General features: G+C 41.0%; 1 protein-coding gene across 3 annotated transcripts in view; it reads right to left on the bottom strand.

Moving 5' to 3' along the window:
• Positions 1-17,051, bottom strand: part of RGS17 (regulator of G protein signaling 17) — a 156,449-nt gene that overhangs the window by 77,832 nt on the left and 61,566 nt on the right. For all 3 annotated transcript variants that reach the window (XM_089673515.1, XM_089673516.1, XM_089673517.1), the window contains exon 2: positions 3,572-3,709. In XM_089673515.1, coding sequence (XP_089529641.1) covers positions 3,572-3,690 — 119 coding nt within the window. In that variant the 5' untranslated portion in view covers positions 3,691-3,709. The remainder of the gene's footprint in view (positions 1-3,571; positions 3,710-17,051) is intronic.

Genomic DNA, 17,051 nt, shown 5'->3' with positions numbered 1-17,051 from the left:
AGTATGAATTCTGTGGCCCTGAGTAACAATTCTGTCTGTGCGAGTAACAATTCTGTGTCTGTGCAAGTAACAATTTTGTGTCTGTGCGAGTAACAATTCTCTGGCACTCAGTAACAATTCTGTCTGTCCCTGAGTAACAATTCTCTGGCACTCAGTAACAATTCTGTCTGTCCCTGAGTAACAATTCTCTGGCACTCAGCAACAATTCTGTCTGTCCCTGAGTAACAATTCTCTGGCACTCAGTAACAATTCTGTCTGTCCCTGAGTAACAATTCTCTGGCACTCAGTAACAATTCTGTCTGTCCCTGAGTATGAATTCTGTGGCCCTGAGTAACAATTCTGTGTCTGTGCGAGTAACAATTCTGTGTCTGTGCAAGTAACAATTTTGTGTCTGTGCGAGTAACAATTCTCTGGCACTCAGTAACAATTCTGTCTGTCCCTGAGTAACAATTCTCTGGCACTCAGTAACAATTCTGTCTGTCCCTGAGTAACAATTCTCTGGCACTCAGTAACAATTCTGTCTGTCCCTGAGTAACAATTCTCTGGCACTCAGTAACAATTCTGTCTGTCCCTGAGTATGAATTCTGTGGCCCTGAGTAACAATTCTGTCTGTGCGAGTAACAATTCTGTGTCTGTGCAAGTAACAATTTTGTGTCTGTGCGAGTAACAATTCTCTGGCACTCAGTAACAATTCTGTCTGTCCCTGAGTAACAATTCTCTGGCACTCAGTAACAATTCTGTCTGTCCCTGAGTAACAATTCTCTGGCACTCAGTAACAATTCTGTCTGTCCCTGAGTAACAATTCTCTGGCACTCAGTAACAATTCTGTCTGTCCCTGAGTAACAATTCTGTCTGTCCCTGAGAATGAATTCTGTGGCCCTGAGTAAGAATTCTCTGGCACTCAGTAACAATTCTGTCTGTCCCTGAGTAACAATTCTCTGGCACTCAGTAACAATTCTGTCTGTCCCTGAGTAAAAATTCTGTGGCCCTAATAACGTTTCTGTGGCCCTAAGTAACAATTCTCTGGCACTGAGTGAAAATTCTGTCTGTCCCTGAGTATGAATTCTGTGGCCCTAACTAGCGTTTCTTTGTCCCTAAATAACGATTCTGTGGCCCTCATTAACAAGTCTGTGTCCCTGAGTAATGGTTCTCTGTCCCTAAGTAACTTCTCTCTGTCCCCAATTCTCGTTTCTGTGGCCCTAACTCTGTCCCTGTCCCTAGTACAGAGCGGTCTGCCTCTGTTCAATGACTGCAGGCAAATGAAGATTTCCAAAATGGCCGCTATATATACCTCGACCATTACACAGTGCTGGCTGGCTGGCTGCTGATTGGCTGATGCGATCACATGTCGTTGAGGAATGCATTATGGGGCAGCGCGCCTTGTCTGCGCGCCTTCCCCGACATCCCCGCTCCGTCGCCGCACATGTCAGCCGCCATTTTCGGAAAAATTTCGATTCGCGCGTCCGAATTAGGCTGTTTTTCGGATTCGGCACGAATCGAAATTTTTCCGATATTCGACTCGAATTCCACTTCGGATACTTCGATTCGCTCATCTCTAGTCTGGAGCCAAGATGTTGCATGTTTACTGGTGTGTTTGGGGTCATTGTCTTGTTGGAACACCCATTTCAAGGGCATTTCCTCTTCAGCATAAGGCAGCATGACCTCTTCAAGTATTCTGATGTATTCAAACTGATCCATGATCCCTGGTATGCGATAAATAGGCCCAACACCGTAGCATGAGAAACATCCCCATATCATGATGCTTGCGCAACCATGCTTCACTGTCTTCACAGTGTACTGTGGCTTGAATTCAGTGTTTGGGGGTCGTCTGACAAACTGTCTCCGGCCACTAGACCCAAAAAGAACAATCTTACTTTCATCAGTCCACAAAATGTTGCGCCATTTCTCTTTAGGCCAGTCAATGTGCTCTTTGGCAAATTGTAACCTCTTCAGCACATGTCTTTTTTTCAACAGTGGGACTTTGCGGGGGCTTCTTGCAGATAGCTTGGCTTCACATAGGCGTCTTCTAATTGTAACAGTACTCACAGGTAATTTTAGACCTTCTTTGATCTTACTGGAGCTGATTGTTGGCTGAGTCCTTGCCATTTTGGCTATTCTTCTATCCATTTGAATGGTAGTTTTTCGCTTTCTTCCACGTCTTTCAGGTTTTGGTTGCCATTTTAAAGCATTTGCGATCATTTTAGCTGAGCAGCCTATCATTTTCTGCACTTCTTTATATGTTTTCCCCTCTCCAAGCAACTTTTTAATCAAAGTACGCTGTTCTTCTGAACAATGTCTGGAACAACCCATATTCCTCAGAATTTCAGAGAGAAATGCACTGTAACCAGCATGTACAACATTTGCTGCCTTCCTTCCTTCCTTAAATAAGGGCAATAATTGCCACCTGTTTTTCAAAGAATGAATGACCTCAATAATAGAACTCCACACTGCTATTATTTTGAACATGCCCCTTTCAATTAGTGATTCAATTACACAGAATCGGCAGCATGCATGTCATGACTGTTGGATTTCTATTACTCTACTACACCTGCTAGATTTGCCATGTAGAAATATTATTTCTACCAAAAACAGTGATTGATCAGGTTAGTGATGTCTGATTTCTATTATTTTGAACACAACTGTATATATATATATATATATATATATAATGCACTGTATATATTTTATGAATTGATTATCCATATGAACTTGTGAGTATTTTTTAAAGGGACAGCACAGTTTAATATGCTTTTTATACTGTTCAAATTATGTTTACTTGTGCTCAGGTAAAATGGGGTATAATAGTTCTACCAATGATTCTCTCCCTAGATGATGGGCCTGTAATTTATCCTATACGTTTATCATATACGCTATAAGGAAATGTGCTAATTATTTAATTTTTTTGGAGACATAATCTAAGTACATAGCTTAAAGTCTAAGTCTAATTTGTCTGCAATAGTTGCCCAGAATTTGTAAAATAAAAAATTATGCAGTCACTGCAATACTCACCTCCTTTTCCAGCATTGTCCTGTACAGACTCACTCAGTGATCCAGAGCTAATCCTCTTCCAGGTGCAGGGTGTCATTGACTCTTCCTCTGGGAGTACATCACCACTGTATCTTGTAAACACAGCACAATAATGCACAGGATGGCACTGACACCATGGACACTCTCTGCATTAAAGCATCCAGTAACACTCCTACTTTCCTATTTCAGATCTGCAGCTTCTTGTGTCATCTTCAAGGACTTAGCAGCTAGTCTGACAAATTCTTCAGAAGTGAAAAACTTAGTGGCCTTTCTTCCTATAAGAAAGCTGCATTTATTCCTGGATCATGTTAACAGTTAACCGATATTTTTCTTATGGTCTGAAATTGCACTTAGAGATTATTAAATGAGAAATTTGTATAAATTTAGTGTGCACACTTTGAAGCACCATTGCTGTATCTCATCTGCTATGAACTTTCATCCAGCACGGTATAGCTGTACCTATAGCATTACTTAAAGGCAGGATACAACATATGTACTTTATTTACCTGTATGGATAAGGTACCAAATATACTGCAAGACATACCATGAGCAGCTGCAACAACAGCACCAGCAAAAGCAGCATGTGTTCGGCCTTTGGTTTCCACCAGGCGCTTGTGATACAGGTGATGGTTCTTCATTTTGTGACTGTTGCCTTTTTCGCATTTCAGCGAGTCCAAAGTAGCTAAAAAATATCAGAAGACAAAATGTGAGATCCTGTGCAGTTATGCACCATTATTAATCATTCTAGTTGATACTATCATCGTTGGCTACAAGTTTAAAATAAACCTATGCTTTGTCTGTTCCTCCATTACTTACTTATTTACAACTCTTTATTAGATCATGTGACATGTCAGACTCACAAAGAAATTTAGTAATGAATGCCTTCTCCTACAACAAGCTGTTACTACCTGCTGGTTCTGTTCAGATGGAGGCATAAAAGGATGAGACGGAGGAGGTGTATTTTTTTTTTTTGGCTATTGGAATTGCCAGATGGGAGGCTAGTATTGTAATCCACAGGGTTGCTGTGGAGGGTGAAGGGGAGAGCTTTGGGTAATAGGTGCAAAAAAGTGCTCTTGTCCTGTATATTAAATGTAGGAACTCTGTCCTAAGCAGTAGTGTCTTTATCTTAAATTTAGTGCTGCTAGGCTGTAGAAAGCCTGAGCTCTAATTGATAGTTTTGCTTTCTTTAGGTTTTCCCTATGTTCATTGCTATTGTTTTCTTCTGCCTTCTCTTGGGGAGTGTTCTGGGTATAGTGTACGAGGATCCCATAACCTGCGATATTTATGTCTCTCTGGCCAACCACCAAGAGGTTTATTGCCAGTGGTACATGTTGGTGAAGGAAATAAATGTTTGAGGTGACCTTCTTCACCTTAAATGCTCTTGCCTTCTAGGCTTTGCTTGGGGAGGAAGTGTGTGTTGCAGTTCTTTGACCTCCCATGCCATGTGTTTAAAGAAGGAAGGCCTGAGTTTCGGGTTTGAAAGCTTGCACTTCCCTGTCAGAAGAACTACCTGGAGGAGTGAAGCTAGAATAGGAGTAACAGGGAGGAAGTTCATCTGCTGAAAGAGCACCTGGAGAAACTAGGTATGAGCTTGGACATGGCAGAAAGTCTGATGGCTCATTCAAGGATCTGTGTGCTGCAACTACTTTACAGTCAGAAGAGTGTCTGTCTGGTTTAGAGATCCTTTTCCGGACTCAGTGTAAGCTGGAGCTTTTGAATGCTTCTTTTGATATCCTGTTCTATAATCCTCCCCTCTGTTAACCCTATCAAAATTGACTGGCATGCAATTCCTTAGATCCCACAAAAAGTCAAGGATCTAACCCTGATGTGAAATGTCAGCCAACCAAGCCATTCGGGTCTTTAACTGCCTCCAGGGGATAAGGGATGCTATAAACTTTCTTTTTTTTCAATAGAAAAGCATGTTCTCTAAAATGACTGACAACAATTCAATCTCATAGCAAACAATGCTCAATTGTTAGTTCTTACATGAAATGAAAGTGATGAGTGCATACACCTTTGTTCATGGGCTAAACACCTGCGCAAGTATTATTAGTACACTATACTCAAAGATGGCTGAAGCAAATTAAAATTATTAACCAGATGGCATTACACACCAGGCAAGCAATGGCTATTATCTGAAATACCCCGTTTGCTGGAGGAAGTGTGGTATGATGGCTACCCATGCCCATATTTGATGGGATTGCTCACCTATACAACTATATTGGTCCTCTGTTTTATATGTTTAATAAAGGCCATTCAAGGCTCTCCGGTACCAAGTGATCCCTGGGCCGCTCGTTCTTTTTCATTGCCCAGATTAACCCATAGGTCACTATAAAATATCAATCACGCCTTATTTATTAACTGTGGCCAAACCACTCATAACCACCTACTGGAAACGCAGGACAATTCCTTCTATAAAACAATGATTTCAGAGTGTAGATCAGATATGTTTAATGGAAGAACTTACCTATGATCAACGTTAATCTACTCCCACCCTTAATAAAATATGGGCGTGTTCATTGGCTTTCAAAACCCCCCTTCCCTGCTTAGAAATTATGACCGGTAAAACTTCCGAAGTTTGACAAACCAAAAAACTTTGTAAGATTAACAGAGTACAGGGATGCCTTTGTTTGTGATTCTAACAGAGACCAAATACCCAATACCCCTCCCTCTTCCCCCTCCCCTTACTCCTGTTCTCTCAACCTACTTTCTCTTACTTTGTCTGACTTTTTCGTCTTTTCTCCCTCCACCTACCTGCAGAAATTCACAATGTTCATAGTAACGTCTCAGGCATTTTGGTTTCTTTACATTGTTCCCTACTTCTTAGATTGTAAGCTCCAAGGAGCAGAGCCCTCTTAACCCTCTTGCATTGAATTGTATTGTTGCTGTATTGTCTCCCGTTATATTATAAAGCGCTGAGCAAACTGTTGGCACTTTATAAATCCTGTATAATAATAATAACTTGGAAATTACTGTTTTTGTATTATCAGTTATCTACAGGTTTGGAGTCAGTAATATAGAATGTTTATAATCGTATGTTCCTTTTGAAGGGCTGCATGTACAACCTGTAAAATGTAAATTCCTGTTCTTTTCTTAATAAAGATTTATTTCAGCAGAATGGATCACAGGAGTGCATTCCCATATGGTCGGGATCCACCCAGAAGCCTGAACTGGAACCTGGCTCAGCCTCTCAGTGAGCCACTGAGAGCCTACGCCAGCCGCTACACCCCCACACAAACACAGCCTGGCACTCCAGTGATCACTGGAGGGGCAGAGAGCAGAGAACAGTCACGGCTCTCTGCTCAGAGCGGAGAGGAGAACTGAGTGATCAGTGGTGTTTGATAGCTCAGTTCTCATTGCAGAGCAGGCAGGGGACAGTTGCAGCATTGGATTGATGCTGCATCCACCTAGATGAGTATGGTTTTTTTTGCATAGCCTATACTTCTCTTTTAAATAAAATAAATAGTATTAGTAGTAGTAGGATAGGAAATCACTGATTATCTGATCCATGATACTGCATGCAATTCATTCACTGAACATAGTCTAACAAATGTGCAAACCCTTGATTTCTGCTCATATTTGGCCTTATAGAGGAAGAAAGCATTTTTGAAAATGTATTTTATGGGAATAAACAGAACAACTAGAGGTTATTGTCTAACACATGGTGTGATATTACGTGTTCTATTGAGGCACTGCAATTAGCAAAGTCTTTATTCACATGCTGAATGTATTGACATATTAAACTGCGTGCACAAAATTAGGAAATGTCCTATTATAACAACTTGATTGTATGTTTTAGTTTCATAAAGGAATCATTAGCAAAGTGAACAATCAAACATTAGAGCAAAACAACGTTGATTTATAGCATTCAAAATGCATTTAATTATATAATTTTTCTTTTCTGTGCTAGGTTGTGAATGCCCTAAAGTGAAAAATAGTATAATAATGTATTTGTTATCATCACTACGAAAACAAGTAGATTAAATAGCATTGTGCTGTGCTACTCAACACAGCCCCAGCATAATGTTAAGACAAATTGTCTTGATTCCAATTGACCAACATGCACTGTGTTGGTGTGCGCTGGATGCAATAGGAACATTTACATTTAAACGCAGCAGAATCTGTTACAATGTGCTGTAAAGCATGTTAAGGGAAAATGTATTTTTGATCCAGCTGTGAAAAAAAAAATCGCACATCAACGCACTAAATTCAAAAATACATGTTAACCCATATCAAAGAGAGTAGTGTGAATCCAGCTTTAAATCACATTTGTACAGTGAGGTACATTCTGACAATACCGAAAATGTTGAGCAGCATGTCCAAAAGTTTTGGATAGCCTGGAACTCGTAAAGTGAGCAATGTTTACAAATACCGCACACCAGAGACATAAGTATAAATCTCCTTGCTTTACAGGGCTGTGCTGGGTTTATTTTGTCCCATTAGCAACAGGGCTACATTGAGTGCCTGTTCACACCAGAATATAGTGCAGGAAAGGTGCGCGGATCCCACACTATGATCAACACATACTGCCTTTGCAATCTGCTGTAGGTGCCAATACATTGTTAACAGCACCCCAAATGCAGTATCATACTATTTGGTGCAGTACGGTTTCAAAAGTAGTGCATGCTCTATATTTTGTATGATCTAGTGTGATTTTGGCCCCTTTCTAATAAATGGGCTGAAAATATCACTGCAGGGGGAAGCAAAGGATTCACACATGAATGTATACCGCGTTTCTATGCAAATCTAGTGTGAACCAGCCCTAACAAAGGTATGATGAGAGCTGACTTATTACCTTTTACCTCCTTCAACTCACTGTTTAATACTAAGACTGCCCACTAGAAGTCTAATTAACCTGCTACATTTTTAAACTTCTTGAAGACCCCTGTGGCCAAAGTGGTCACCCTCCTTGAGGTTTCACTATGGCCATATTCTCTATTACTACAATTCTCTATAGCAGCCTTTTTCAACCTTTTCAACAAAGGGGAACCCTTGAAACCACTTTCTAGCGTCAGGAAACCCCTGCTAAAAATTACTATATTTTCAACTCATCATACATTAGTGTGATGATCAGTGGGAAGAATGCTCCTTATACTTGTGGTCATTGGGAACAATTAGCCCTACAAATAGCTAAATAGATCAATGACCTCAATGGCAACTTATCTGAGAGGCTAAAATTGCTAATTGCTTAAGAAACCCCTAGCACCCTCTGCAGGAACCATGGAACCCTAGCTGAGAAACCCTGCTCTATAGTGTGCCCCCGTAACTGTGGTATCTGTTTGCAGAGAAGCAGAGCTTTTTTTTTTTTTACAAAGCAACCTCCATCCACTGAATATTTGAGATATACAGTATCTTCCATTGTAGAATCTATATTAAGCACTTCAAGTCCGGACACTTTCATTCCCCTTCCAGTCCAGGCCAATTTTCAGCTTTCAGCACTGTCACACTTTGAATGACAATTACTCAGTCATGCAACACTGTACCCATATGACATTTGTATCCTTCTTTTGAGACAGATAGAGCTTTCTTTTGGTGGTATTTGATCACCACTGGGTTTTTTTTTTATCTTTTTCTATATAAATAAAAAATACTGAAAATGTTGAAAAAAAAAATATTTTTTTTGCTTAGTTTTTGTTATAACATTTTGCAACTAGATCATTTTTCTTCATAACTTTAGGCCAAAATGTATTCTGCTACAATTTTGGGGTATAAATAACCCAAAACAGTTTATATTATTTAGTCTGTGTGAAAGTCTACAAACTATGGGATATATATCTGAAAATTGATCAGTTGAGACCATAAAATATCGGACACTGGTATGATGTATCGCAGTGATCAGGATGCTGGTATGAGGTATGGCAGTGATCAGGACATTGGCATGAGGTATGGTGGTGATCAGGACACTGATATGGTGGTGATCAGGATGCTGGTATGAGGTATAGCGTTGATCAGGACTATGGGATATATTATCTGAAAACTGATCAGCTGAGATCCTAAAATACCGGATGCTGGTATGGCATATGGCAGCGAGAAGGACACTGGTATAGGGTATGGCAGTGATCAGGACATTAGCATGAGGTATGGCAGAAGCCAGGAAGCTGTTATGGGGTATGGGGGTGATCAGGATGCTGGTATGGGGTATGGTGGTGATCAGGTTGATGGTATGGCGGTGATCAGGATGCTGGTATGGGGTATGGCGGTGATCAGGGCACTGGTATGGCATATGGGGTGATCAGGATGCTGGTATATGGGGCATGGCGGTGATCAGCATGCTGGTATGGGGTATGGCGGTGATCAGGATGCTGGTATGGGGTATGAAGGGGATTAGGGCACTGATATGGTGTATAGAGGTGATCAGGGTGCTGGTACGGCATATGGCCATGATCAGGGTGTTTGGGATAGGGTGGTGATCAGGACACTGGTATGGCGGTGATCAGGACACTGGTATGGTGTATGGGGATGTTTTGTGTGCACTGGGACAGGTGACAGGGCCTTCCTGCATTATTTGTTATTGATATTCTGCGGCAGTGATAAGGGACACAGGGGCACTAAACTAGGGCACGTCAGTGACTGGTACTGCAATGTGTGACTGCAAAAGCAGCCTGGCAGGCTGCTGTACACTCACACACTGCAGGAGTGCGTCTCTGCTCTCACTCTGAGAGCGGAGAGAAGTGATCTTTACTTTCAGTTTCATTGTTTACTATGTGAGTGCTGTGATTGGCCACAGTGGGCACATGGTAAAACAACACATGATCGCCCGAACACAGCAGTATTGTGATCCATTGTGTCCAGGCGACACACTGATCACTGTGCTCCGGGGTGCGCGCTCTGCAAGCTGTGCACGAACCATCAATGCAGGCTGAAGTACAGGAGCATTAGCTGGCATCGGTGCTGCTTCCCGTCTGCCGTCTATGTAGAATGGGTGGTGTCAGGGCTCCCGGTAAGACCAGAGATACGTGAACTGACACAGGGAAATGCAGGCTCAAATATGGTGTAACAATATAATTTATTAAGGGTTATACACAAATATAACGCACAATATAACAAAACCAAACCTCCAACTGATAACGGAATGTACACAGATAAGAGCAGTCAGGGCAGGTGAGGTGGAGTGGTCAGGCGATGGTGTCAGGGCTCCCGGGTAAGACCAGAGATGCGTGAACTGACACAGGGAAATGAAGGCTCAAGTATGGTGTAACAATATAATTTATTAAGGGTTATACACAAATATAACGCACAATATAACAAAACCAAACCTCCAACTGATAACGGAATGTACACAGATAAGAGCAGTCAGGGCTGGTGAGGTGGAGTGGTCAGGCGGGCCAGGTCAGGAATCATCGGGCAGACAAGACACAAAGTAGTAGGCAGAGCGTAGTCAGAAGGGCCGGGTCAGGAACAATCAGGCAGACAAGGTACCAAAGGAGCAGGCTGGAGAGTGGTCAGGAATAGCCGAGGTCAGGACAGGCGGAGTTCATTCAGGGTCAGGATCAAGCAGAATCAGGAATCAGGCAGGAAGCAGACAGGATGCAGGTACAGGGGCTCATGGGAAACATACACCAAGGCACTGACTGCAGGTCTGGCCATTCCTTAAATACACTTCCTGCAATCAGCCTCAGGTGATGGCTGACTGCAGGAGTGAGCTTCTGGTTGCTGAGAGCACCCGCTGGCCAGCCCTGGTACTGCAGCCCACAAGGCAGGTGAGTCCCACCACCATTGGCAAGTCCATTCCTGACAGGTGGACAGGAAGAGGCTAAGGTTCCCTCTAAGTTATCTCTTACACATTCTCCCCTATGGTCACTGCACGTAGATTCTTGCTTTGAACATATTGGAGTTGATTTATTAAAGCAAATAACCAAATAAGTTGTTCACTTTTCAAGGGACTTTTCCCCAGATCCTAGTGACTGTGGTGAAATCTCACTTTGCAAAGAATGCTCAATCACATGCAAGAAAAATAAATTTAAAAAAAAGCCATTTTGCTTGCATATGATTGGATGAAGGAAGTCAGCAGATCTTCACCTCACTAAGCACTGGGAAAAATTCCTTGCAAACTTCCCTTGCAAAATGAACAGCCTAGTTACATGGGCCTGTTGCTCCAACCAAACACATCCGGATTTATATAACAGTATATTCAATAAAAACATATAGTATAGAAATATGTATATGTATAATAAATATAGTGAGAATTCAAGAGAGAATTAATATATTTTCATGCAGTCTTTATTTTGTACTTTAGTAAATGTCTTTATGCTAAACAAAAATGATTTATGAAAAATAAAAATAATTTTATGTCTATCTCTCTATTAGTGTGGCATTAAAAATAGTGTGCTGACATTAGAGCCCAACCCTTACTTTATTCTGATTATTCATAGATTATTGAGGGATGTAGGTACCCAAAGTGAAAGAGGGACATAATATAATTATAGATACTCTTTCAAGACATTCTGCTGGCTGCAATTAACATTTGCTCATTTGTTTTTTTGCCGACTTAGGAAACGTGTCTCATGGTACTACTGTTTAATGTAGTCCTAATGATTTAGATGGATTGAGAGAGAAAAGGGAGAGTTGTTATTGATCAGTAACTGAGCTTAACTCTTAAATGGTCATTAATGTTTGATTATGGCATTTGTCTCCAAATTAATTGGGCTTGTCATGGAAGAATCTTTAGTCATCACATAAATATTTAATAACTATTTAGGTCTTGTCTTGAAAAGCAAAATCTAATACAGATACACACAATTACACATACACACACACTGTGACAAAAACACTGACTTGCTACTTCTGTTGTGATTATTTTGCTTGTGATATTTCCTATCTTCTTTTCAGTATGAATCACTGCATATATGCAGTTGTGGAGGACATACTGCAAATGAGGTTGGTGAACATATAGTCAATTTAAATGCTTGAAAATTAAATTATAATAAATCAAACCATGTGACTTGGCAAGTAAAGTCACCATCCAGACTATTACATCATGGATGTGAAGAAAAGATAAGTATACTTCCTACCAGGGGCGGACTGACAACTCATGGGGCCCCTGGGCAATAGGGGATCATGGGGCCCCTGTGTCCTTGCCCAAACTCAAAAAAGCCAATGAAAAAGGTACCAGGGGCATCTCATGGGGCCCCCTACTGACCCCTGGCCCTCAGGCAGTGCCCGAGTTTCCAAATGGTCAGTCCGCCCCTGCTTCCTACTCCATCCTGTATGCCAGTGTTATTTAGACTGCTTTCCAATTTATGCTCAGTGCAGTGAGAACATCTCCACCTTTTGAATTCTCATTTACAATGTCTGACAGTATAGAGGAGACTTAAATATACCTAATTGTTCTGAAAAATAACATTTTCATTATGTGACGGAATATTATTTAATGCAGTGGCTACAATTCCATACATGCAGATGAAGTGTCAAATGCAATTTTACAAGACCACACATACAAGTTTTTAAAGCATATCTAAACCAAAAAACAGAGTATGGTTAGGAGATAGGGAAAGAGCACTGTCACCCTATAAATGGAAGTGCCTGAACAAAGATATCCATGGCAGGATTACCAAGTATTATTTTAATTAAAGTTGAAGAGTTAAAATGAATAAACGTTCAAGATTTGCATTTTAATGTTTAAAAAATAATTTAGTGATTGAGTTTACATATAGTTTAACTACTTTTCTATCTGCCCATTGCCTATAGATGGCGGACAGAAAGCAGAGCCGCTGCGGGCTAAGGCACCTGTATTTCACCCCACATCGGAGGTTGCTGCGTGGCTCACAAAGCAAGCACCCGGGAGCCTGAAGATTGGTGTGTCACCCAGACACAGCGGATCACATTGCCGCTCTGTCCGGGTGGTCACATGGTATTGTACCAAGTGATTGCTGTGTCCAATAACTGCAATCACATAGTAAACAATACCAAGTGAAAATAGGTATTGATTCTCTCTGCTCTGAGCAGAGAGAAGTGATGCTGCAGCCTGTGAGTGTACAAGCAGCATGTCAAGCTGCTTGTACACTCACAGACTTCAGTGCCAGTCAGCCCTAGCATCTCTGCTCACTGCCCCAGTGTTGTCCTAATAAAACATGCAGTCAGCACCTGTCCCATCCCAGTGCTCACAAAAACACCACCCTACACCATACCAATGTCCTGATTGCTGCCATAACAGTGTCCTAATCATCGCCATGATCACCGCCATATGCCATACTGGCAAACTGATCACCACCATACGCAATACCAGTGCCCTGATCATAAACATATGCCATACCAGTGCCCTGATCTTCACCATACACCTTACCAGTGCACTGATTACCACCATACACCATATCAGTGTCCTGATCAACGCTATACCCCATACCAGCATCCTGATCATCACCATATTAGTGTCCTGATCACCAATATACCTCATGCCAACGTTCTCCCATAGTTTGTAGACTATAACATTCACACAGGCTAAATAATACACTGTTTTGGGTTATTTTTACCCCAAAAAGTAGCAGAATACATTTTGGCTTAAATTTATGAAGAAAATTAAAAAATGTTTGGTATTTTTTCATTTATATAGCAAAAAACCCCAATGGTGATTAAATACCAGCAAAAGAAAGCTCTATTTATGTAAAACAAATTTAAAAACTTTCACTTGGCTGCAGTGTTGAATGAACTGTGCGATCATCATTCCTAGATTGTAAGCTCCAAGGAGCAGGGCCCTCCTATCCCTCTTGTATTGATCTGTATTGTCTCCCGTTATATTGTAAAGCGCTGAGCAAACTGTTATATCAATCCTGTATAATAATAATAATCATTCAAAGTGCAACAGTCTTGAAAGCTAAAAATTGGCCTGAACTGGAAGGGGGTGAAAGTGTCTGAACTGGAAGTGGTTAAAGGTTGCTTTTAGGCAGGCATGCTCGACTGGCCCGTGGAGCTGTCTGATTTGGCCCGTGACCTCAAACCTATGGTAACCCACACAGCCACCTTCTGGTGCATGCCGCTCTACTGATTGATTGCCAGTCCTCCATAATCCCAGTGGCTGTCATACACAAGTCACTACTGTGGTCAGCTCCCCGCTCTTCTCTTCCTTCCTATTACCTATTAAAAAATTCTATTTCCTATTAAAAAAATTTCCAAGGCAGCTTTCCTGACAAACTGACTGTTTGTGGCAATTGTGGGGTCAGGTCGCTTTTTATTACATCTGCCATTCTACTTCTGAGGAAGGCATTATATCCCATACTTTTGGAAATATAGTGTATATGAGGGATTACTCTTTCAAACTGCCACAAATGGAGCATTAAAACCTCCACAGAGGTTCTAACCCTTCCACACGCTGTCCAAACTAAAAAAAAAAATGAAGTTGTGCTTTGCATTGAATTTCACTATAAATACTTCTGTGGCAGAAGTCCTATTGAAAGCAAGACAATATAACATAACATGTTCTTATGAAAATATAAGGAGTTCTTATTGAAATCCAGATGGCCTTATAAATGAGTAGTAAAGAATTTTTATTGGGTGGCTTCTTTTTGTTTTCAATAGGCCTAAAACCCTACATGTCATAAAAACATATAGTTCTTCTATAGATGTCCTTTGAATCAATGGTGTGAAATATCCTGTGCTGAAATAAGGATATGTCTGCTAGTAGGTGACATATTAAATGCAGAGACATTATTCCGTATGACAGTGTGTGAGAGATTATATACAAAGATATAGTAGTCACCATTACAATCTGTGACAGACTGTATACATTCACAGTTAGTGTGACAGCCCATGACATGGTAAATACAGTGACAATAGTCAGTATAACAGTATGTTGGAGATTTTGTACAGTGATATTGGTCAGTGTGACAGCTGGTGACAAATTACATATATGTAAATTATATAATTATATATGCTGATATTAATCGGTAAAACAGATTAGGTGTTAGTCAGTAAAATTAGTTGGTGCAACATCCCTTGGAAGATTTTATACAGTGACTTTAGTCAATGTGACAATCAGTGACTAATTATATACAGTACACTTATATAGTAGCATACTCTATACCAGACTTTCTTTGTGATCCGAGGGAATGTCCTAATGGTCGGATTAGGGAGGAGTTTATTTTTTCACCGCTTGAGCAGATTGGACCTTGCTTTAAATGTTTTCTTTTCGTCTTCTTCTGGATCAACTGTGGGTATAGAATTCTATTTATGGAGTTTTTCTATTTATTCTTTTCCATTGGTTGAACTAGATGGACTTTCTCAACCTGACTATGTAACCTTTTTAAGGCAGTGGAACCGTTAAAATAACTGTTGGGGTGGACTCAGTTTAGATCAGCAGGGGATCCTCTGCCCATTAGAGCAGAACGAGCAGATGACAGGTCCATGTCCACTCAGTTTATGCAGAGTGGACATGGATCGAGCACGATCTATATCTATAGGCGGCTGGGTGTGAACAGACTCTTTCGTCCATTTACACCCGACTGCCCTTTAATCCACAAAGATGGAGGGGGCGGATTTCCTTCTTTTTTTTTTAGCGAACCGGATTAGTTTGGAGTTAGGTGGGTGTAAATGGACACAAACACACCCACTGGTCCATAGAGGTGAAGGGTCCGATCAGGTCCACCTGAAAAACTGAAAGGCAGACCTGATCAGACCCTTTGTGTGAAAGGGGCCCTGGGTCTCTAGAAAGCCCTGCTAATAATTACTATAACTTCTGCTAAGTGCCCAAGTGCGTGAACAGTAAGTTTAGGTATAGAGATAAATAAAAGAATAAGGAATGTGGAATGATACACAGAGCTGCTTTATATCACAAAATTGTTTCAGAAATAGAATAATAGTAAAATGAATCAAAGTAAAGAAATGCAGACAATTGTAGGGTTCTCTCACATTGGTGGTCAGTGTAGGAGCACCCACTTACTTTGCTGGCCAGTGGAAGGAGGACCTCATTACACTATTGGTCAGTGGGAAAAAATACCCCTTACTTTGGGAGCATGGAACATGGGTATCAGTGGTTACTTATCTGGGAGTCAGAAATTGCTCATCACTCTAGAAACTCCTAGCAATCTCTAGATGAACTCTGCTTTAGAAAGGTTTCTTTATATAGCTGATGAGAGATTTATTGGCATGAGTCAGTATGATCAATTATATATGGTAAAATGACTGGGTATGACAGATTATATGTATTGACAGTAGTCAAAGATATTAGTTGGTGTGACAGCTGATGGAAGACTCTATAAGTGACATCAATCACTGTGACAGACGCTGACAGGTTTAAAGTAACACTAGTTGATGAAATATATACAGGAATACAATCTCAGTGTAAGGGAGGCCCAATACAGGGATGTAAACCAATAACAACAAAATGTCACCAAGAAACAATGTGAGAATGAAAACAAGAACATACAGAAATAATAGCACTGTGCATATTGACAGGGCTGCTGAAAGTTCAAAGTGAACTTACACTGGCTGGGGAGAGGGGGGCTGGACCCAGAACTGGTGTGCGCTATTTAGGGGTCGTGCAATGCTTTGTTTTTTATGTCTATCCAACACTTAACTGAACTCTATGCATTGCAGTGTGTTGTGACACTGTGAAAGTCATTGTAAGGGACTATAGAGTGCAACGGTGGACCAGAGCAGACATCTGATACTCCTGGTAGTGTTAATTGCAAAAGACGTTCAGGCAGCTGTATCTCTGGAACACAAAGGGAAATGTTGACAGTTGGAAAATGGATAGTAAGAAAGGGATTGTTTTTTTGTAATGAAATGACAGGATCTCAATAAATTTGGTAAACTACCAGTATCTATTTCACAAATGCATCCTCTATGCAGCCTTAAACACTTTTCCATCACCCTATAGCAGATATACTGCTACAGAGCAGCAAGGGTGTGCAAAATCACGTATATATACGTAATTTTGCATTTCCGCTATTCCCGGTCTTGGGTGTCAACTTGCCGGCACCCAGTGATTCCTGAGCATTACCGATGGGGGAGAGAACTGTACGTAAACAATACAGTTCTCTCCCCTGTCAGCTCCTGCACACTGCTTTGTATGGCTGTGCATAGCACAGCCA

This window comes from Staurois parvus, unplaced genomic scaffold (assembly GCF_062004578.1).
Source record: "Staurois parvus isolate SC_StPar_1 unplaced genomic scaffold, SC_StPar_1.0 ptg000139l, whole genome shotgun sequence".
Classification (NCBI taxonomy): Eukaryota; Metazoa; Chordata; class Amphibia; order Anura; family Ranidae; genus Staurois; species Staurois parvus.
The sequence above is the reverse complement of the archived record's forward strand: the minus strand, read 5'-3'. Positions and strand labels throughout refer to the sequence as shown.